This window comes from Oncorhynchus gorbuscha, linkage group LG21, assembly GCF_021184085.1.
Source record: "Oncorhynchus gorbuscha isolate QuinsamMale2020 ecotype Even-year linkage group LG21, OgorEven_v1.0, whole genome shotgun sequence".
NCBI classification, from domain to species: Eukaryota; Metazoa; Chordata; class Actinopteri; order Salmoniformes; family Salmonidae; genus Oncorhynchus; species Oncorhynchus gorbuscha.
In genome coordinates, this window is record NC_060193.1 from 53,590,492 (window position 1) to 53,614,350 (window position 23,859).

Here is a 23,859-nt window from a genome sequence, read left to right on the forward strand (position 1 = left end):
AGTACTACCAACCTGCGCCTGCAGTTGCTGGAACGTCTTGATTCTCTTCTTGAAGCGCGAGGGCAGTACGAGGTCACAGCCCCGGGAGAGGAAGGCGAGCTCACATCTTAAATCAGGGTCCCCCCGCAGTGTCTCTTTAGACTCCTTGATAAACATGACGTTGATAGGAGAGGATGAAGCTGACGATAGGAGAGGATGAAGCTGACGATAGGAGAGGATGAAGCTGACGATAGGAGAGGATGAAGCTGACGATAGGAGAGGATGAAGTTGGCGTTGATAGGAGAGGATGAAGATGACGATGAGAGGATAAAGGTGACGTTGATAGGAGAGGATGAAGAGGACGATGAGAGGATGAAGAGGACGATGAGAGGAGAGGATGAAAATGCTGTTGATAGGAGAGGATGAAGGTGACGATGATAGGAGAGGATGAAGAGGACGATGAGAGGATGAAGGTGACGGTGATAGGAGAGGATGAAGGTGACGGTGATAGAAGAGGATGAGGGTGACGGTGATAGAAGAGGATGAGGGTGACGGTGATAGGAGAGGATGAAGGTGACGGTGATAGGAGAGGATGAAGGTGACGATGATGACTTTATTGCATCCGTTTCTTAGGTAGCGGTTCAAGTTCAAAGTTCATTCAGATTCCCAGCTGGTGTTGGAGGGTGCAGCAAAACCCCCTGAGAGACAGATGAACCACAGACCGGCTCTGGTGTAGAATTACAGACAGGACTACTAGACAACCAACAGCTCCATGGAGTCTACAGTCTATCTACAGACCACAGCTCTATAATTCTCTCTTCTTTTCAGTTGTTCACTCTCTCCACGCAATGGATTCCAGCTTTCTATTTTGTTTCTTCAAAGTATTTTATTCTCTCCATTCTGTCCAACGGAACGAGGGATGATTCCTTCCACGCATCCAGGAGAACAGATTGAAGGAGACAAGAACACCCAGCAGAGGAAAAGAAAAGAGTAACAGAATATATCGAGAACAAAAATTAAAAATCCCCCGATGAGAAAAAAACCCCAAAGGAAGATCCAACTGGACAGTGTTCTGAGTCCACCTGCAGCGCTGCTTCTCACTCCATGTCTGCTAGCCTACACACACACACACACACACTGTTTCGTAATCAAACTTTCCTGTTGCTTCACTTCCACACAAACACTCTCTAATGTTGACAAACACAGTAGACCCACACTCAGACACACCTATATTTTCTCTCTCTCTCTCTCAGGGTTGAGTCCGTAGCTTATCCGTGTGTGTGCACTGATATTATCCGTGTGTTAGCTCCTAGCGTATCTTGTAAAAGCATAGCGGCGGGCCAGCCGGTGGCTATACGTGGCCCAACAGAGTGCTTCTCTCTGGGGTATAAAAGTTCCCGTCTCCCCTGTGGTTCTCTGGTTCTACGGTGCTTCTGTAGCCTGTCGCTCTGAGAATCAAACTGAGAGACCAACTCTGGGAAATATGAGACAGGCCGAGGTCTGGCTGCGAAACACACACACACAGCACACCGGCTGTCCTGAGCGAAAGGGTAGGGCAGGGGGTTTGATTTTGGTCGTGTTGCATATCCCCGCTCCCCTGCCCCCATCCCTTAGCCTCTCTGGCTAAAGTTAGCCTCAACAGTATTCTGGATGTTCTGAGTGAAGTCTGGACAAGAGGATCGCTCAGCCCCATCTAGTGGCCGTGGCTGTGTATTACCAGGAATCCTCAATGCTGGTCTACAGTGCTACTGTATGTCTAGCCTGTCAACCAGTGCCCAGTCTACTAACCAAATGGTACAACATCTGTGGCTACTGGCCTCACCAGGTGCAGCGTAGTTACAGGTAGTGCAGAAGGCTGCACGGGGAGAGTCTCACAATCTATAACAGGGGTGACCAATCCTCTTACTACAGAGCTACAGGGCGTGCAGGGCTTTGTTCCAGCCTTGCTCTAACACACCTGATTCAGCTAATCAATGTCCCGATGAACCTCTGACTAACAGAATCAGGTATGTTAGAGCAGGGCTGGAACTAAACGCTGCAGGAAGTTGGAGGAGAGGATTGTTCACACGTACCAGTTGGTAGTAGAACTGGACAGAGCGCTACAGCTGACAGGAGGGGAGAGAGTTACGACAGGAACATCAGACATGAAGTGAATAATCCCACCGTGTGTATGTGTGTGTGTGTGTGTGTGTGTGTGTGTGTGTGTGTCTGTTTGTGTGTGTGTGCGCTCACACACACACATACACACACACAAGATTATTTACAAGTGCAGTGTTCTCAAGCCAAGGACACATCCTTAACACACACACACACACACACAAACGCGCGCACACACACACACAGCCACCTCCAAGAGCTGGAGAAGTTAAAATACTTGTAAATAGCACTGTAAGTCTCTCTCTTTGCCTGCATGATTTGCAATGCACATTGTCTCAATGATTCTGCAGCTCACACGGCTTTGTTGTGGTTTTCTGTTGCAACTGCTCAGTGCTATTATTAGTAGCTCGGTCCACCATTAGCATAGCGGTTTTCAGACTGTCTGTATGTAGCTAAACAGTGCTGGCAGTGGAATCATGCTAAAAGCTATCTGCTATTTGTGACAGCTAAAACGTGGGTTGGTTGTTCCTAAAGCACCCCTGCACTTTGTGAGTCATAAATCTCAGAGACAAGCGCAGATGAGTGTGTCTGTGAGTGCGTGAGTGTGTGTGTGTGTGTGTGTAAGCGGACCCTGAACAGATGTCATTGACCCAGCTGCGTGCTCTTTTCCTCACTGACTAACTGACAGGCTTCTCCTCTCCTCTCATCTCTTCGTCCCTTACCTCCTTCTCTCCTCCGCTTACCTCCTTCTCTCCTCCGCTTACCTCCTTCTCTCCTCCGCTTACCTCCTTCTCTCCTCCGCTTACCTCCTTCTCTCCTCCGCTTACCTCCTTCTCTCCTCCGCTTACCTCCTTCTCTCCTCCGCTTTCCTCCTTCTTACCTCCTTCTCTCCTCCGCTTACCTCCTTCTCTCCTCCCCTTACCTCCTTCTCTCCTCCGCTTACCTCCTTCTCTCCTCCGCTTACCTCCTACTCTCTACCCCTAACCTCCTTCTCTCCTCCGCTTACCTCCTTCTCTCCTCCGCTTACCTCCTTCTCTCCTCCCCTTACCTCCTTCTCTCCTCCCCTTACCTCCTTCTCTCCTCCGCTTACCTCCTTTCTCTCCTCCGCTTACCTCCTTCTCTCCTCCACTTACCTCCTTCTCTCCTCCCCTTACCTCCTTCTCTCCTCCCCTTACCTCCTTCTCTCCTTCCCTTACCTCCTTCTCTCCTCCGCTTACCTCCTTCTCTCCTCCCCTTACCTCCTTCTCTCCTCCCCTTACCTCCTTCTCTCCTCCGCTTACCTCCTTCTCTCCTCCCCTTACCTCCTTCTCTCCTCCCCTTACCTCCTTCTCTCCTCCGCTTCCCTCCTTCTCTCCTCCCCTTACCTCCTTCTCTCCTCCGCTTACCTTCTTCTCTCCTCCGCTTACCTCCTTCTCTCCTCCGCTTACCTCCTTCTCTCCTCCGCTTACCTCCTTCTCTCCTCCGCTTACCTCCTTCTCTCCACCGCTTACCTCCTTCTCTCCTCCCCTTACCTCCTTCTCTCCTCCGCTTACCTCCTTCTCTCCTCCGCTTACCTCCTTCTCTCCTCCGCTTACCTCCTTCTCTCCTCCGCTTACCTCCTTCTCTCCACCCCTAACCTCCTCTTTTCCTTCGTCTTTTTGTAAAAGAGTGGGGCAGTACAGAAATAGAGAGAAAAGAGTAAAAAAGAGAGTGCTGAAATAGCAGTGGATTTGAGTCCATGCAGCATTGGTACCAGAGGTAGTGGCTTAAACTGGTCCGATAGACCGCCCTAGGCCTCGTCCTTCCCTCTCCTGCCCCCCCCCCCTTTTCCTCTACCCTACTCTTATCACTTTCCGCCCCCTCCTTTCTCCTCCCCTCCCCTCCTCTCCTCCCCGCTCCTCCTCCCCTCTCCTTCCCTCCCCTCCTCTCCCCTCTCCTATCCTCTCCTCCTCTCCTCTCCTCTCCTCTACTCCCCTACTCTCTCCTCCCTTCCCCTCTCCTCCCTCCCCTCCACTCTCCTCTCCTCTTCTCTCCTCCCCTCCTCTCCCTTCTCCTCCCCTCCTCTCCTCTCCTCTCCTCCCCTCCACTCTCCCCTTCCCTCCTCCCCTCTCCCCTTCCCCTCTCCTCTCCTCCCTCCCCTCCCTTCCCTTTCTCCTCTCCTCCCTCCCTCCCTCCCCTCTCCTCTCCTCCCTCCCCTCCCCTCCCCTCCCCTCCCTTTCTCCTCTCCTCCCTCCCTCTCTCCCTCCCTCCCTCCCCTCTCCTCTCTTCCCTTCCCTCCCCTGCCCTCCCCTCTCCCCTTCCCTTCCCTTCCCTTCCCTCTCCTCTCCTCCCTTCCCCTCTCCTCTCCTCTCCTCTCTTCCCTCCCCTCTCCCCTTCCCTCCCCTCTCCTCTCCTCTCTTCCCTCCCCTCCCCTCTCCCCTTCCCTCTCCTCTCCTCTCCTCTCCTCCCCTCTCCTCTCCTCTCCTCTCCTCTCCTTCCCTAATCTCTTCACTTTTTAAATAAACAATTACTAAAGCCTATAAGTTGTTATTCTTTCAAAGTGGAACCATTATGTGAAATTACAGCAATATTTCAGAGAAAGGTCAGTAAACCTTCAACACATGTACTAAAGCTGGAAGTACTTTGTCATTGACGTGTGGCGTAAGAAGAGTGTTATAATTAAGTTGGACTGGCTTGTACACTCAAATCAACAATAATTGGATAATTGTTTTCACACCAACATTTATGAAAATGCCATAGAATGAACTGCCAGTGTCACTGTGATGTCCTTTATTGTTGTCAAATGGTACAAGTGGTTGGCTTAACTCTATAGGCGTATTTCTGCTGCAGCAACTAGGCAGACTTCACACACACACACACACACACTTGAAAATAGGCATGCCAAATGCCATCTCCGTGGTAACGACCCTTGGCTTGGATTGGCTGCATCGGTCGGAATGTTCGCAGGGTGACCGTGCCAACAACGAGGAAACACAGTTCACATCTCTGCTCTATTCCCAGACTCACTTCCCCGCCCAACACACACACACACACACACACACACACACACACACACACACACACACACACACACACACACACACACACACACACACACACACACACACACACACACACACACACACACACACACACACACACAACAGGGCACTATGCGTCTGAGTTGGAAGCTGACCAGACATAACACAGACTATTTCAGAAACCTGTCAGAGTGCACTGTAACATATATTCTCTCTCTTTCTCTCTCTCTCTCTCTCTCTCTCTCTCCAGTACCCCTCTCCTCCGGGGGACCTCTTGCACTGCAGTACCCCGCTCCTCAAGGAGATGGAGGCAGAGCTCCTAGATGAAGCAGGAGGAGGATGAAGTCGCCCCTGGTGAATGTCTCCTGTTTAACTCTGTGTGTTAACAGCAGAGTAAAACTAGATGACAGCAGAGAGCTGCAGGTCACACACACACACACACACACATTACAAATGTAGGAAGTTGTGTATACAGACAATGGTTACTAAGGTGACCTCAGGTATAAGAGAGTGCATAGAGTGTGCAGTGTGCAGTGTGCAGTGTGCAGTGTGCAGTGTGTGCAGAGTGTGTAGAGGAATGTGATGGCATCAAGTGTAGTTCTTCAGATCTCTCGTATGTGTATTCTCTATTCTCTCTCTCTTTCTATGTGTGTGTGTAGGGGGGAATATTGTTTGGACAATATCCCAGCCTGCACTGGGAGTGGTGTATGATGTCACCATGGGACTGGAGGCTACGTGTGTGTGTGTGTGTGTGTGTGTGTGTGTGTGTGTGTGTGTGTGTGTGTGTGTGTGTGTGTGTGTGTGTGTGTGTGTGTGTGTGTGTGTGTGTGTGTGTGTGTGTGTGTGTGTGTGTGTGTGTGTGTGTGTGCGCGTGTGTGTGTGTGTGTGTGGGTGGCTAACCTTGGAGGCTATTGTCAGTGTTGGAAACTCCTTACACACAGAAACACTGACTCCATGAGTCCAAGGTGTGTCTGTGTGTGTATTTGTGTGTTAGAGAGGGAAGTAGAGGGAAAGTGTGGGGGGGGGGGTTTCTCTCACCACTTGGCTGAGCTTCCTGCTGTGACCTCATTTCCTGTGGAAGCATTCAGGAGGTGATGTCATTAAGTACCGACCCCAAGACAACAACCCCTGCTGTTTACCCCTCCATTCATCTTGTCGACCTCTTCTCAGTAACTTGGCCACTCATTCACTCCCCCATGGGGAATTTAAAACCCACAGCCTAGCTTCGTCCCGAATGGCACCCTAGTGCCTAGGGCCCTGGTCAAGGGAATAGGGTGCCATTTGAAATGCAGTCACTGTAGAAGGGTAGGAGGAGGGTTATCTATGCCTCATTTCTGTTCTGGGCTCCAAATGGCTAGTCTGCTCTCTGCTGTCTGTTCTGCTAGTCTTGTCTTACTCTCTGCTCTGCGTTCGACTGGCTTGCCTGGCATTGGATTTATCTAGCCTGGCATCCTGGTCTCCATGGTGATTAAAGGGAACACTCTGACAGGTGCAGAAAGGCCTATATTACTCTGTCAGCAGACACACACACACACACACACACACACACACACACACACACACACACACACACACACACACACACACACACACACACACACACACACACACACACACACACACACACACACACACACACACACACACACACACACACACAGCTATTCCTAAACTCAGCTGTGACCAAACAGTAGCAATGGGTCAGCCTACCCTTTGGCGACACACACACAGAGTCCATTTACACTGTGGCGACACACACACACACAGAGTCCATTTACACTGTGGCGACAGACACACACACAGGGTCCGTTTACACTGTGGCGACACACACACAGAGTCCATTTACACTGTGGCGACAGACACACACACAGGGTCCGTTTACACTGTGGCGACACACACACAGAGTCCATTTACACTGTGGCGACAAACACACACACACACAGGGTCCGTTTACACTGTGGCGACACACACACAGAGTCCATTTACACTGTGGCGACACACACACACACAGGGTCCGTTTACACTGTGGCGACACACACACAGAGTCCATTTACACTGTGGCGACACACACACACACAGGGTCCGTTTACACTGTGGCGACACACACACACACAGGGTCCGTTTACACTGTGGCGACAGACACAGAGTCCATTTACACTGTGGCGACACACACACACACAGGGTCCGTTTACACTGTGGCGACAGACACACAGAGTCCATTTACACTGTGGCGACAGACACAGAGTCCATTTACACTGTGGCGACACACACACACACAGGGTCCGTTTACACTGTGGCGACACACACACAGAGTCTATTTACACTGTGGCGACAGACACAGAGTCCATTTACACTGTGGCGACACACACACACACAGGGTCCATTTACACTGTGGCGACAGACACACAGAGTCCATTTACACTGTGGCGACAGACACAGAGTCCATTTACACTGTGGCGACACACACACACACAGGGTCCATTTACACTGTGGCGACACACACACACACAGGGTCCGTTTACACTGTGGCGACAGACACAGAGTCCATTTACACTGTGGCGACAGACACACAGACAGGGTCCGTTTACACTGTGGCGACAGACACACACAGAGTCCGTTTACACTGTGGTGACAGACACACAGACAGGGTCCGTTTACACTGTGGCGACACACACACACACACACACAGGGTCCGTTTACACTGTGGCGACAGACACACAGACACAGGGTCCGTTTACACTGTGGCGACAGACACAGAGTCCATTTACACTGTGGCGACAGACACACAGACAGGGTCCGTTTACACTGTGGCGACAAACACACACAGAGTCCATTTACACTGTGGCGACACACACACACACAGGGTCCGTTTACACTGTGGCGACAGACACACACAGAGTCCGTTTACACTGTGGCGACACACACACACAGGGTCCATTTACACTGTGGCGACACACACACACACAGGGTCCGTTTACACTGTGGCGACAGACACAGAGTCCATTTACACTGTGGCGACACACACACACACAGGGTCCGTTTACACTGTGGCGACAGACACACAGAGTCCATTTACACTGTGGCGACAGACACAGAGTCCATTTACACTGTGGCGACACACACACACACAGGGTCCGTTTACACTGTGGCGACACACACACAGAGTCTATTTACACTGTGGCGACAGACACAGAGTCCATTTACACTGTGGCGACACACACACACACAGGGTCCATTTACACTGTGGCGACAGACACACAGAGTCCATTTACACTGTGGCGACAGACACAGAGTCCATTTACACTGTGGCGACACACACACACACAGGGTCCATTTACACTGTGGCGACACACACACACACAGGGTCCGTTTACACTGTGGCGACAGACACAGAGTCCATTTACACTGTGGCGACAGACACACAGACAGGGTCCGTTTACACTGTGGCGACAGACACACACAGAGTCCGTTTACACTGTGGTGACAGACACACAGACAGGGTCCGTTTACACTGTGGCGACACACACACACACACACACAGGGTCCGTTTACACTGTGGCGACAGACACACAGACACAGGGTCCGTTTACACTGTGGCGACAGACACAGAGTCCATTTACACTGTGGCGACAGACACACAGACAGGGTCCGTTTACACTGTGGCGACAAACACACACAGAGTCCATTTACACTGTGGCGACACACACACACACAGGGTCCGTTTACACTGTGGCGACAGACACACACAGAGTCCGTTTACACTGTGGCGACACACACACACAGGGTCCATTTACACTGTGGCGACACACACACACACAGGATCCGTTTACACTGTGGCGACACACACACACACACACAGAGTCCGTTTACACTGTGGCGACACACACACAGAGTCCATTTACACTGTGGCGACAGACACACACACAGGGTCCGTTTACACTGTGGCGACACACACACAGAGTCCATTTACACTGTGGCGACACACACACACACACACAGGGTCCGTTTACACTGTGGCGACACACACACAGAGTCCATTTACACTGTGGCGACAGACACACAGAGTCCATTTACACTGTGGCGACACACACACACACAGGGTCCGTTTACACTGTGGCGACACACACACAGAGTCCATTTACACTGTGGCGACACACACACACACAGGGTCCGTTTACACTGTGGCGACACACACACACACAGGGTCCGTTTACACTGTGGCGACAGACACAGAGTCCATTTACACTGTGGCGACACACACACACACAGGGTCCGTTTACACTGTGGCGACAGACACACAGAGTCCATTTACACTGTGGCGACAGACACAGAGTCCATTTACACTGTGGCGACACACACACACACAGGGTCCGTTTACACTGTGGCGACACACACACAGAGTCTATTTACACTGTGGCGACAGACACAGAGTCCATTTACACTGTGGCGACACACACACACACAGGGTCCATTTACACTGTGGCGACAGACACACAGAGTCCATTTACACTGTGGCGACAGACACAGAGTCCATTTACACTGTGGCGACACACACACACACAGGGTCCATTTACACTGTGGCGACACACACACACACAGGGTCCGTTTACACTGTGGCGACAGACACAGAGTCCATTTACACTGTGGCGACAGACACACAGACAGGGTCCGTTTACACTGTGGCGACAGACACACACAGAGTCCGTTTGCACTGTGGTGACAGACACACAGACAGGGTCCGTTTACACTGTGGCGACACACACACACACACACACAGGGTCCGTTTACACTGTGGCGACAGACACACAGACACAGGGTCCGTTTACACTGTGGCGACAGACACAGAGTCCATTTACACTGTGGCGACAGACACACAGACAGGGTCCGTTTACACTGTGGCGACAAACACACACAGAGTCCATTTACACTGTGGCGACACACACACACACAGGGTCCGTTTACACTGTGGCGACAGACACACACAGAGTCCGTTTACACTGTGGCGACACACACACACAGGGTCCATTTACACTGTGGCGACACACACACACACAGGATCCGTTTACACTGTGGCGACACACACACACACACACACAGAGTCCGTTTACACTGTGGCGACAGACACACACAGAGTCCGTTTACACTGTGGCGACACACACACAGAGTCCGTTTACACTGTGGCGACAGACACACACAGAGTCCATTTACACTGTGGCGACAGACACACACACAGAGTCCGTTTACACTGTGGCGACACACACAGGGTCCGTTTACACTGTGGCGACACACACACACACACAGGGTCCGTTTATACTGTGGCGACACACACACACACAGGGTCCGTTTACACTGTGGCGACACACACACACACAGGGTCCGTTTACACTGTGGCGACACACACACACACACAGAGTCCGTTTACACTGTGGCGACAGACACACACACAGGGTCCGTTTACACTGTGGCGACAGACACACACACAGGGTCCGTTTACACTGTGGCGACACACACACACACAGGGTCCGTTTACACTGTGGCGACACACACAGGGTCCGTTTACACTGTGGCGACAGACAGACACACACACAGGGTCTGTTTACACTGTGGCGACAGACAGACACACACACAGGGTCTGTTTACACTGTGGCGACAGACACACACACACACAGAGTCCGTTTACACTGTGGCGACACACACACACACAGAGTCCATTTACACTGTGGCGACACACACACACAGGGTCTGTTTACACTGTGACGACAGACACACACACACACACACACACACACACACACACACACACACACACACACACACACACACACACACACACACACACACACACACACACACACACACACACACACACACACAGGGTCCGTTTACACTGTGGCGACAGACACAGAGTCCATTTACACTGTGGCGACACACACACACACAGGGTCCGTTTACACTGTGGCGACACACACACAGAGTCCGTTTACACTGTGGCGACAGACACACACACAGGGTCCGTTTACACTGTGGCGACAGACACACACACACACACACACACACACAGGGTCCGTTTACACTGTGGCGACAGACAGAGTCCATTTACACTGTGGCGACACACACACAGAGTCCGTTTACACTGTGGCGACAGACACACACACACACACACACACACACACACACACACACACACACACACACACACAGGTCCGTTTACACTGTGGCGACAGACAGAGTCCGTTTACACTGTGGCGACAGACACACACACACACACACACACACACACACACACACACACACACACACACACACACACACAGGGTCCGTTTACACTGTGGCGACAGACACAGAGTCCGTTTACACTGTGGCGACAGACACACACACACACACACACACACACACACAGGGTCCGTTTACACTGTGGCGACACACACACACACACAGGGTCCGTTTACACTGTGGCGACACACACACAGAGTCCGTTTACACTGTGGCGACAGACACACACACACACACACACACACACAGGGTCCGTTTACACTGTGGCGACACACACACACACACACACAGAGTCCATTTACACTGTGGCGACACACACACACACAGGGTCCGTTTACACTGTGGCGACACACACACAGAGTCCGTTTACACTGTGGCGACAGACACACACACACACACACACACACACACACAGGGTCCGTTTACACTGTGGCGACACACACAGAGTCTGTTTACACTGTGGTGACAGACACACAGACACACACACACACAGAGTCCGTTTACACTGTGGTGACAGACACACACACAGGGTCCGTTTACACTGTGGCGACACACACACACACAGAGTCCGTTTACACTGTGGCGACACACACACACACAGAGTCCGTTTACACTGTGGCGACACACACACACACAGAGTCCGTTTACACTGTGGCGATACACACACACACAGGGTCCGTTTACACTGTGGCGACACACACAGGGTCCGTTTACACTGTGGCGACACACACAGGGTCCGTTTACACTGTGGCGACACACACAGGGTCCGTTTACACTGTGGCGACACACACACACACACAGGGTCCGTTTACACTGTGGCGACACACACAGGGTCCGTTTACACTGTGGCGACACACACAGGGTCCGTTTACACTGTGGCGACAGTGAGTCTGTTAGCAAGATGCCGTAGTAGACAGATTTAGGTCCCCATCACACCTCTATCTGTCAGCCTAGTGTGTGTGTGTGTGTGTGTGTGTGTGTGTGTGTGTGTGTGTGTGTGTGTGTGTGTGTGTGTGTGTGTGTGTGTGTGTGTGTGTGTGTGTGTGTGTGTGTGTGTGTGTGTGTGTGTGTGTGTGTGTGTACTTGGTAACAACACCATTAACATTCCCAATGCCAACAGCCCCCACCCTCTCCCGCTGTGCTCCAATCAGCACCTCACACACACACACACACACACACACATACACACACACACACATTCTGCCTGTGACACTGCAACAACAGAGACTGGTCCCAAAATAACACTTCAACCAATCAGAGAGGAGAGCCTGTGAGTGGACCACTTAATCTACATTTCTCTCTCTCTCTCTTTCTCTCCTTGTCATCCCTCCATCTCTCTTTCCGTCTACCTCTCCTGTCTGTTGATTGACCATGCGGTGTAACCTTACTCCATGTTGATATGTAGGCCACATACAGGGCCTTCGGGAAGTGTTCACACCCCTTGACTTTCTCCACATTTTGTTGTGTTACAGCCTGAATTTAAAATGTATTAAATGTAGATGTTTGTGTCACCGGTCTACACATAATACCCCATAATGTCAAAGTGGAATTATGTTTTTAGACATTTTGACAAATGAATTAAACAGGAAAGTCACTCAGTTGCCGGGGAGGAAGGAAACCGCTCAGGGATTTCACCATGAGGCCAATGGTGACCTTAAAACAGTTAGAGTTTAATGGCTGTGATAGGAGGAAACTGAGGATGGATCAACAACATTGTAGTTACTCCACAATAGTAACCTAAATGACAGAGTGTAAAGAAGGAAGCCTGAACAGAATACAAATATTCCAAAACATGCATCCTGTTTGCAACACGGCACTAAATAAAGTCAAACTTTACAAATGTGGCAAAGAAATGAAAGATTTGTATTCAGGACATAAAGTTATGTTTGAGCAAATCCAACGCAACACACCACTGAGTATCACTCTTCATATTTTCAAGAATGGTGGTGAGTGCATCATATTATGGGTTTGCTTGTTATTATCAGGAAACAGAATATATCTAAGCACAGGCAAAATCCTAGAGGAAAATCTGGTTCAGTCTGCTTTCCAACAGATACCGGGAGACAAATTCACCTTTCAGCAGGACAATAACCTAAAACACAAGGCCAATTATACACTACAGTTGTTTACCAAGACGGTATTGAAAGTTCCTGAGTGGCCTAGTTAAAGTTATGACTCGGCTTGAAAATCTATGGCAAGACCTGAAAACGTCTGTCTGGCAATGATCATCAACCAACTTGACAGAGCTTGAAGAATTTTAAAAAGAATCATGTGCAAATATTGTACAATTCAGGTGGACAAAGCTCTCAGAGACTTACCCAGAAAGACTCACTGCTATAATCACTGCCGAAGGTGATTCCAACAGGTATTGGTGTGAATACTTGTGTCAATTAGTTATTTCTGTATTTCATTTACAATAAATATGCTAAAATGTTTCACTTTGTCATTATGTGGTATTGTGTGTAGATGGGTGAGCAAAAAATCTATTTGATGCATTTCAAATTCAGGCTGTAACACAACAAAATGTGGAATAAGTCAAGGGGTGTGAATATTTTCTGAAGGCTCTGTATTTATGACATTACCAGCACAAAACCCTAAATTACCCCAAACATTCCAGAGGAGAGAGCTGGCCACCACTTTGTCTCCACCTCTCTCTCTCTCTCTCTCTGTCTCTGTCTCTGTCTCTGTCTCTGTCTCTCTCTCTGTCTCTCTCTCTGTCTCTCTCTCTGTCTCTCTCTGTCTCTCTCTCTGTCTCTCTCTCTGTCTCTCTCTCTCTCTGTCTCTCTCTGTCTCTCTCTGTCTCTCTCTGTCTCTCTCTGTCTCTCTCTCTCTCTCTCTCTCTCTCTCTCTCTCTGTCTCTCTCTGTCTCTCTCTCTCTCTCTCTCTCTCTCTCTCTCTCTCTCTCTCTCTCTCTCTCTCTCTCTCTCTCTCTCTCTCTCTCTCTCTCTCTCTCTCTCTCTCTCTCTCTCTCTCTCTCTCTCTCTCTGTCTCTCTCTCTCTCTCTCTCTGTCTCTCTCTCTCTCTCTCTCTCTCTCTCTCTCTGTCTCTCTCTCTCTCTCTCTCTCTCTCTCTCTCTCTCTCTCTCTCTCTCTCTCTCTCTCTCTCTCTCTCTCTCTCTCTCTCTCTCTGACACTCTCTCTCTCTGTCTCTCTGCCTCTTCCTCTCTCTCTGCCTCTCTCTCTCTGCCTCCCTTTCTGTCTCTGCCTCCCTTTCTGTCTCTGCCTCCCAAAATCTATTTCTCTCTCTCTCTCTCTCTCAGCTTGAACATATACACATATCCAACCAGCAATGCATCTCTCAACTAGAGGTCGACCGATTAATCGGAATGGCCGATTAATTAGGGCCGATTTCAAGTTTTCATAACAATTTGAAATGGGTATTTTTGGACACCGATTTTTTGTTACACCTTTATTTAACTAGGCAAGTCAGTTAAGAACACATTCTTATTTTCAATGACGGCCTAGGAGCGGTGGGTTAACTGCCTTGTTCAGGGTTCAGAAAGACAGATTTTCACCTTGTCAGCTCGGGGGATTCAATCTTGCAACCTTACAGTTAACTAGTCCAACGCTCTAACCACCTGCCTCTCATTGCACTCCACGAGGAGACTGCCTGCGCGAATGCAGTAAGAAGCCAAGGTAAGTTGCTAGCTAGCATTAAACTTATCTTGTAAAACAATCAATCAATCATAATCACTAGTTAACTACACATGGTTGATGATATTACTAGTTTATCTGGCGTGTCCTGCGTTGCATATAGTCGTTGCGCCAATGTGTCCCTAATTATAAACATCAATGCCTTTCTTAAAATCAATACACAGAAGTATATATTTTTAAACCTGCATATTTAGCTAAAAGAAATCCAGGTTAGCAGGCAATATTAACCAGGCGAAATTGTGTCACTTCTCTTGCGTTCATTGCACGCAGAGTCAGGGTATATGCAACAGTTTGGGCCGCCTAATTTGCCAGAATTTTTATGTAATTATGACATACATTGAAGGTTGTGCAATGTAACAGGAATATTTAGACTTAGGGATGCCACCCGTTAGATAAAATACAGAACGGTTCCGTATTTCACTGAAAGAATAAACGTCTTGTTTTCGAGATGATAGTTTTGGATTCGACCATATTAATGACCGAAGGCTCATGTTTCTGTGTGTTATCATGTTATAAATAAGTCTATGATTTGATAGAGCAGTCAGACTGAGCGATGGTAGGCAGCAGCAGGCTCGTAACCATTCATTCAAACAGCACTTTCCTGCGTTTTGCCAGCAGCTGTTGATGACTTCACACCTATCAACTCCCGAGATGAGGCTGTTGTAACCGATGTGAAATGGCTAGCTAGTTAGCGGGGTGAGCGCTAATACCGTTTCAAACGTCACTCGCTCTGAGACTTGGAGTAGTTGTTCCCCTTGCTCTGCAAGGGCCGCAGCTTTTGTTGAGCGATGGGTAATGCTGCTTCGAGGGTGGCTGTTGTTGTTGTGTTCCTGGTTCGAGTCCTTGGTAGGAGCGAGGAGAGGGACGGAAGCTATACTGTTACACTGGCAACACTAAAGTGCCTATAAGAACATCCAATAGTCAAAGGTATATGAAATACAAATGGAATAGAGAGAAATAGTCCTATAATTCCTATAATAATTATTATTATTATATTATTATTATTATATAATAACTACAACCTAAAACTTCTTACCTGGGAATATTATAATATATAATATAATAATATATGCCATTTAGCAGACGCTTTTATCCAAAGCGACTTACAGTCATGTGTGCATACATTGAAGACTCGTGTTAAAAGGAACCACCAGCTTTCATATGTTCTCATGTTCTGAGCAAGGAACTGAAACGTTAGCTTTCTTACATGGCACATATTGCACTTTTACTTTCTTCTCCAACACTTTGTTTTTGGAATTATTTAAACCAAATTGAACATGTTTCATTATTTATTTGAGGATAAATTGATTATATTGATGTATTATATTAAGTTAAAATAAGTGTTCATTCAGTATTGTTGTAATTGTCATTATTAAAAATACATTTTAAAAAATTGTCTGATTATCAGTATCGTTTTTTTTTTGGTCCTCCAATAATCGGTATTGGTGTTGAAAAATCATAATCGATCGACCTCTAGTCTCAACTAGAACATATACACATATCCAACCAGCAATACATCTCTCAGCTAGAACACAGAGAAAGTAGTCTCCTTCAGCAGCAATAGTGTCAGAGGAAGAGGCAGGTAGACCTGACTAATAGATGTCTGACAGCCTGACACGCACACACACGCACGCACGCACACGCACGCACGTACACACACACACACACACGCACGCACGCCGGTCAGTGGTACTCACTCTGATCACCTCAGGCGTCTGCTGGATGAGCAACGTCGAGCCGATGTCTCTCAGGGCAACCACATCGCTAGGGGCAACCGGGTGTCTCACGGCAACAGGAGGAGCAGCGATGGTTGCAACAGGTGCCTCTCCAGGTGTGGGTGTAGGGGGCGGGACAGGGGAGGGTGGAGGGGTGGCCGTGGTGGTAAGTACAGCTGTCAGGTCAGCTACAGGTGGATGTTGATGTCCATCGGCTGATTCTGAAGGTACGACTGTAGTTGGTGGAACAGGTGTGGGGATAGGGGCAGAAGGTGTAGCTTGGTCTGTGGCGACAGACTCTGCTAGGGTTGTGGGGATAGGGGCAGGGACAGGTGTGAGAGCTGTAGAGACAGACTCTGCTAGGGTTGTGGGGATAGGGGCAGGGACAGGTGTGGGAGCTGTAGAGACAGACTCTGCTAGGGTTGTGGGGATAGGGGCAGGGACAGGTGTGGGAGCTGTAGAGACAGACTCTGCTAGGGTTGTGGGGATAGGGGCAGGGACAGGTGTGGGAGCTGTAGAGACAGGTCCATCTGTAAGTCTGGGTGCAGGTGTTGGTGTGGAGGCAGACACATGTACAGGTCCATCTGTAGGTAAAGGCACAGTTCAGTTCACATACATACATAGAACGAAGAACCGTGCAACATATACACAATACCGTAAATAGGAATAGATGGACACGGACAGTCACCTTGCCCAGCGGGTGGAGATCCAGGTAGTTTGGCCTGCGTCAGAGTGTCAGTCTTGGCTGCAGTAGCCAGAGTGTCCTGTAGGAGTCTCATCACCTCCTTCTCTTTGCTCTGAGCCCCAGTCTTCCCAGTGTTCCCAGGACTACCCCCAGAGTCCACCAGCTCCTGGGCAAAGCTCTCAATGCTCTCCAGGATCCTCAGCAGCAGGACCCCATCCTCCTCATCTCCCAGCCCCGCCATGCTGCCCTCTGCCTGTGGAGGAGGAGCAGGCGAGCTGGGGGTCGACCTCGTGGCCTGGGCGTTAGCGGTTAGGTGGCTAACAGGAAAAGGCCTTTGAGCCTGGGGGTTGATTTGGGTTTGTGTCTTGAGACAGTGTTGGGTTTGTGGGGAGGTGTTCCCCTGTCCTGTCCCCCTCTGTCTGGTCTTAACGGGGAGAGGGGGCTCCGCCTCTCTTTCTCTCTCTCCCTCTCTGACTTGGTCTCTCTCCCGACCCATGCTCTGCGACAGACACTCCAAGTCCATCAGAAGCCTGTCGATGTCGTGGTCTCTATGAGTGACAGGAGGGGTGTGTTCGGAAGTTGAGGGGCAGGTGAGGTCTTCACCAGCAGACTGGAGTGTGTGTGTAACGTGTACGTGTGACAGATTGGGGCTGAGGTGTGTGTGCGCGGAGCTGGGGGGTGTGTGTGGACTAAAAGCTGTCCCGTTCCGACTGTGAGTGTGTGTGAGGCTTCTGGTCGGGGTGTGTGAGTGTGTGTGTCTGGAAGCCCTGTCCAGCCCCCTCCCCAGGTCTGCGTCCTCTTCAATGAAGAGAGCCTCCATGGGGGAGATGGACGGAGTGTGTGTGCGCTCTGACGGAGTGTGCGTTTGCAAGGAAGGTGTGTGTGCCTGGGATGGAGGGGTAGAAACGGACAACGTGTGTGTGTGCGGTGAGGGAGTGTGTGTGTGTGACAGAGTGTGTGTGTGCTGCAGCCCGTTGGTCTGAACCTTATGTCTCCCTGCTGTCTCAGGCGTAGTGGACAAAGAGAGAGAAGAGTCTGGAGCGAGTGACGAGGGTGGCAGTATATCCCTGCTCTTGGGTAAGGGAGGGTTCTGAACAACGTCCTCATACCGTGGCGGTTGATCATTCCCAAATATGGGTGAGAAGGGGACAGCTGCTTGCTGCAGCATATGGAGACTACTAACCAGCTCGGCCAACTCGCTATGACCTCCAATCCCTGACCCTTGACCTCCAGCCCCTGACCCTAACCCTAACCCAGCCCCCCTCCAGCTCTAGAGGCAGTTTCCTCAGATAGGAGCTCAGTCTAGTCATCACAGCTCTGTAGATGCTCTCTGGACTGGCTCCCCCATCCTCCCCTCCCCCGGGACTCTTCCTACTGATACACTGCTTGATGATGTCAGTACATTTCTTCAAGTCCTCTGAACACTTGACCAGAATGTCCAGACAGGCCCGTATGTCTTCCCCCCCCCTGCTCCTCCCACTCCTCCCTCCTCCCCTGCACGGGTCTTCTCCAGTAACCGGGCGATGAGGGACTCGTCGGCTAATGAGCTGAGGTAGAGAGACGCCACTGTGTTTAGCCCCGCCTCCAAGGAACCAGAGCAGGCGCTGGATAGGCTACTGGTGGACCCTCCCCCAGCCCTGGAGACACTGGATAGGCTGGTTGTGGATAGAGACCCGCCCCCGGCGGTGATGCTAGCAGGCGATAGGCCTTTGAGCACCTTGGTGGTGTCGCTGAAAGGAGGCAGGTTCTCATCATTGGCGTTTCCATTTCCGGTAATAGTTCCATTCCCCGTTCCTCCGACGTTCCCGGTGAAGTGTCCGTAGACGATGTCGAGGTCCGTTGACCGACGGCTGTACGAGTCCGGCCTGACCTTGCGACCTTTCCTGAAGGTCACGTGACTGGTGGAGAGGCGGAGCTTCTCGAAGGAGAACTCTTTGAGTTTGCCACTGGCCAGGTTGATGGCTTCTCCTGTGATGTCCTTCAGACTGGCAGAGCTCTGGAGAGGCCGGTCAGGACCAGAGCTGGTAGTAGTGGTGGTAGTGTTGGCCTTCTTACCTCGCCATGGAGGACTGTCCTCCCCCACCACACCATACACACTGTTAGGATCATTAGGAACACCACTACCCCCATTACAGCCGGTCATGCTAAGTTTAGAGCTGTTGGGGATTTGGTGAGGAGAGTTAGCGTTTCGGGTCAGGTTGTGTGTGAATGTGTGTGAGGGGGCGGTCAGCAGCTCGGAGCAGGTGCTGCGATGGGCAACAGTACAGTCCAGTCCCTGGGACAGCGCCCCACATGACCCGGAGCAGTAGTGCACCGCGTGACTCTGAGCCCGACGGTCCACCACCACGCTGCTGTAGCAACTAACACTGCTCACTACCACGCGATAGGCTGCTGCCATGGTTACCACTCAGTTGACGCCTGGTTACCGCTTGGTTACCAAGGTTACAAGGCAGTCTCAACTACTGCACGGGAAAAAAACATATAGGAAAAAAACACAACGTGAAAAAAATCCAAGGCCAAAATAGTTATTGTTTAAATCCCTTCAGATGAGTGGAGGCAGTTTCAGATCCACAGAGTCAACTAAACAGCCTCCTTAAAATCCACACCAGACAGACTTGAAACTCCAAATTCATGCAGAAAAAAGAGACACATTTCCACACAGAAAAACGTCCATATAAAAAACTGAAATATTCCTTCAGATCAGAAGAAGAAAAGGTCAATCCATGTTGTAATCACAGGATCCATTAGAGTCCGGATTCATTTGATTTTCACCTGTGTCTAAACACTGTCTTCTCAGAGGTCCTCATCTCTCCAAAGGAACTCCAGAGGCCTGGTCTAACCCCCCGATCAGGGTTCACCGTCCTGGGCTTGGAAACTCACCCAGGCCCCCTCTCCTTTTGTCCTTCTCTCTCCATTTCTCTCTTCTATCCCACTCTCCTTCTCTCCACTTCTATCCCCCTCTCCTTCTTTCCACTTCTATCCCCCTCTCCTTCTCTCCACTTCTATCCCCCTCTCCTTCTCTCCACTTCTATCCCCCTCTCCTTCTCTCCACTTCTATCCCCCTCTCCTTCTCTCCACTTCTATCCCCCTCTCCTTCTCTCCACTTCTATCCCCCTCTCCTTCTCTCCACTTCTATCCCCCTCTCCTTCTCTCCACTTCTATCCCCCTCTCCTTCTCTCTGCCTCTCGTTCGTAAAATAACTGCAGTCCACTCTAACCACAGCTGCCTTGATGTGATTCACAGATGGTCGGCTCTCTCTCTCTCTCCCTCCTTCCCTCCCTCCTTCCGTCCTGTGCTGTCAAGCTGCTCTCAGTGTGTTTCTGATGGGAGGACACCACCTGTGAGTTGACAGAAAAGTGGGAGTGAGGGGGAAGGAGGGAGAGAAAGAAGGAAGGAGAGGAAAATATAGCATTGAATCATTTAGACAGTCACCCTGTAGCAAATTCTTTTTCTGTGTGTGTGTGTGTGTGGGTGGGGGTGGGGTGTGTGTGTGTGTTGTCAGCCCTCCAGCTATCCTCCAGATGACAGTATATATGAGGGACCTTAATCCTTTATCATCAAAGAGTGCAACACCGCATGTGTACTTCCTGACACACACACACACACACACACACACACACACACACACACACACACACACACACACACACACACACACACACACACACACACACACACACACACACACACACACACACACACTGTACCTACGCCAAAACTCTGGACATTTCTCATCCTATAGCTTGTTCTCAATCTTCTTTTAAAATAGTGCTTTTATTTCCATGACGCATGACAATACATTTTCTCGTCTCTCTGCAGCAGACATGCAGGCATATGGTGAGCAAAAAGTTTGGAACATCACATCGCAATAAAACCGCAGTATCGAATCGCAATACACATCGTATCGGCACCTAAGTATGGTGATAGTATTGTATCGTTAGGTCCTTGGCCCGAGTGATTTCCAATCTCAATGGGAGTCGTACACTGACGGTCCATATCCATACAATTTTCATCCAGCATTTATCCCTTCTAAGTTGGTGTCTGTTCTCCATGGATCAGTCTTGGCTCCCCCTAAGGGTGAAAGAAGGAGAGATGAATGGAGGACGGTCTACATGTTCTCACATGTTTATATCAGTGGTGGTATTAAGAGTCTGTTAGCGGTGCAGAAGTACCTATTAAAAGCCCATTGGTCTGTTTAAAACACCAACACACATCCTTGATTCCCCCAAGGCTGTCCCATTGAACTCTGATGTCCCCAAGGCTGTCCAATTAAACTCTGATGTCCCCAAGGCTGTCCAATTAAACTCTGATGTCCCCAAGGCTGTCCCATTGAACTCTGATTCCCCAAGGCTGTCCAATTGAACTCTGATGTCCCCAAGGCTGTCCCATTGAACTCTGATGTCCCCAAGGCTGTCCAATTGAACTCTGATGTCCCCAAGGCTGTCCCATTGAACTCTGATGTCCCCAAGGCTGTCCCATTGAACTCTGATGTCCCCAAGGCTGTCCAATTAAACTCTGATTCCCCCAAGGCTGTCCCATTGAACTCTGATGTCCCCAAGGCTGTCCAATTAAACTCTGATTCCCCCAAGGCTGTCCCATTGAACTCTGATGTCCCCAAGGCTGTCCAATTAAACTCTGATTCCCCCAAGGCTGTCCCATTGAACTCTGATGTCCCCAAGGCTGTCCAATTGAACTCTGATTCCCCCAAGGCTGTCCCATTGAACTCTGATGTCCCCAAGGCTGTCCCATTGAACTCTGATTCCCCCAAGGCTGTCCCATTGAACTCTGATGTCCCCAAGGCTGTCCAATTAAACTCTGATTCCCCCAAGGCTGTCCCATTGAACTCTGATTCCCCCAAGGCTGTCCAATTAAACTCTGATTCCCCCAAGGCTGTCCCATTGAACTCTGATGTCCCCAAGGCTGTCCAATTAAACTCTGATGTCCCCAAGGCTGTCCAATTAAACTTTGATGTCCCCAAGGCTGTCCCATTGAACTCTGATGTCCCCAAGGCTGTCCAACTCTGATGTCAAAACAATGCAAATAGTCCATTTTGTTAGCTATTTAGCAGTCTGTTGGGGGGAAGATAGAGTGGCACCTGGTAAAACAACCAGCAAGGAGCTGTATGGACAAACAGCATGCTGTCACACACACACACACACACACACACACACACACACACACACACACACACACACACACACACACACACACACACACACACACACACACACACACACACACACACACACACACACACACACACACACACACACACACACACACACACACACAGGCTGGTCTAGGCTCCAGGTTGCTGTTTTGATCAGCAGACTATTGGTCCTTCTGTAGCTCAGTTGGTAGAGCATGGCGCTTGTAACGCCAGGGTAGTGGGTTCGATCCCCGGGACCACCCATACGTAGAATGTATGCACACATGACTGTAAGTCGCTTTGGATAAAAGCGTCTGCTAAATGGCATATCTATCAGATATCTATCTATCAGATATCTATCTATCAGATATCTATCTATCAGATATCTATCTATCATATCTATCTATCAGATATATATATCTATATCTGAATGACTCTTCTTCATATCATTGTTGTAAACACACATACTCTGTCTCTGTGTATGTTAGTGTCTGCATTCTGCAAGTGTGTGTCTGCATTAGTGTTAGTTTTTCACGTTTTAACACCAAACCCATAAACAAACTCCAGCGATGTTTGTTACACACCAACAGATAGTGTCTTAGCATCCAGACAGACGCTTATTGACTGATTCTCTAACAAACACAGCTTTCTGTACAGTCAGAAACATCATGGTTTACACTGCTTTTTGAGTGAAAACACACACACACACACACACACACACACACACACACACACACACACACACACACACACACACACACACACACACACACACACACACACACACACACACACACACACACACACACAGTGTTCTCCAACAGTATTACCAACCTCCCCTGTTATTGTAATGGTGAGAGATTAGCATGTTTTAGGGGTATGATATTTATGCCTCTAACTTTCTCACTCATCATTATTCACAATTCATTCAGGACTATCAGTAATCACGGTAGCATCCACATTTAATGTAGAAGTGTAAGGAACATTATTTTCATATTTACATTAAATTTGGTCTCCTAAAATGGGGGACTATGTACAAAAAGTGCTGTAATTTCTAAACAATTCACCCGGCATGAATGAAAATACCATCAACCTAAAGTTGTCAGTCTGCACTTTAACCTCATAGTCATTGTATCATTTCAAATCCAAAGAGCTGGACTACAGAGCCAAAACAACAACAGATGTGTCACTGTCCCAATACTTTTGGAGCCTCACTGTATATACAATTGAAAACACACACGTCTCCAGGTCCTAGTAATAAATCATATGGGTGTATCTATCCTATGGGATCAGCAACGGAACAGTGTGT

At 49.5% G+C, this 23,859-nt stretch overlaps 2 protein-coding genes across 2 annotated transcripts in view; both read right to left on the reverse strand.

Moving 5' to 3' along the window:
* LOC124007729 (serine/threonine-protein phosphatase 2A regulatory subunit B'' subunit alpha-like) overlaps nt 1-18,848 on the reverse strand; it is a 51,228-nt gene extending 32,380 nt beyond the window's left edge. The window contains 2 exon segments of the mRNA XM_046318458.1: nt 16,699-17,300; nt 17,405-18,848. Of these exon segments, the coding sequence (XP_046174414.1) occupies nt 16,699-17,300; nt 17,405-18,569 (1,767 nt within the window). The 5' untranslated portion in view covers nt 18,570-18,848.
* On the reverse strand, nt 18,810-20,378 carry LOC124008047 (serine/threonine-protein phosphatase 2A regulatory subunit B'' subunit alpha-like). The gene has a single exon (XM_046318953.1). The coding sequence runs from the start codon at nt 19,797-19,799 to the stop codon at nt 18,810-18,812; it is 990 nt and encodes a 329-aa protein (XP_046174909.1). The 5' UTR covers nt 19,800-20,378.
* Between the last annotated feature and the right edge of the window lie 3,481 nt (nt 20,379-23,859).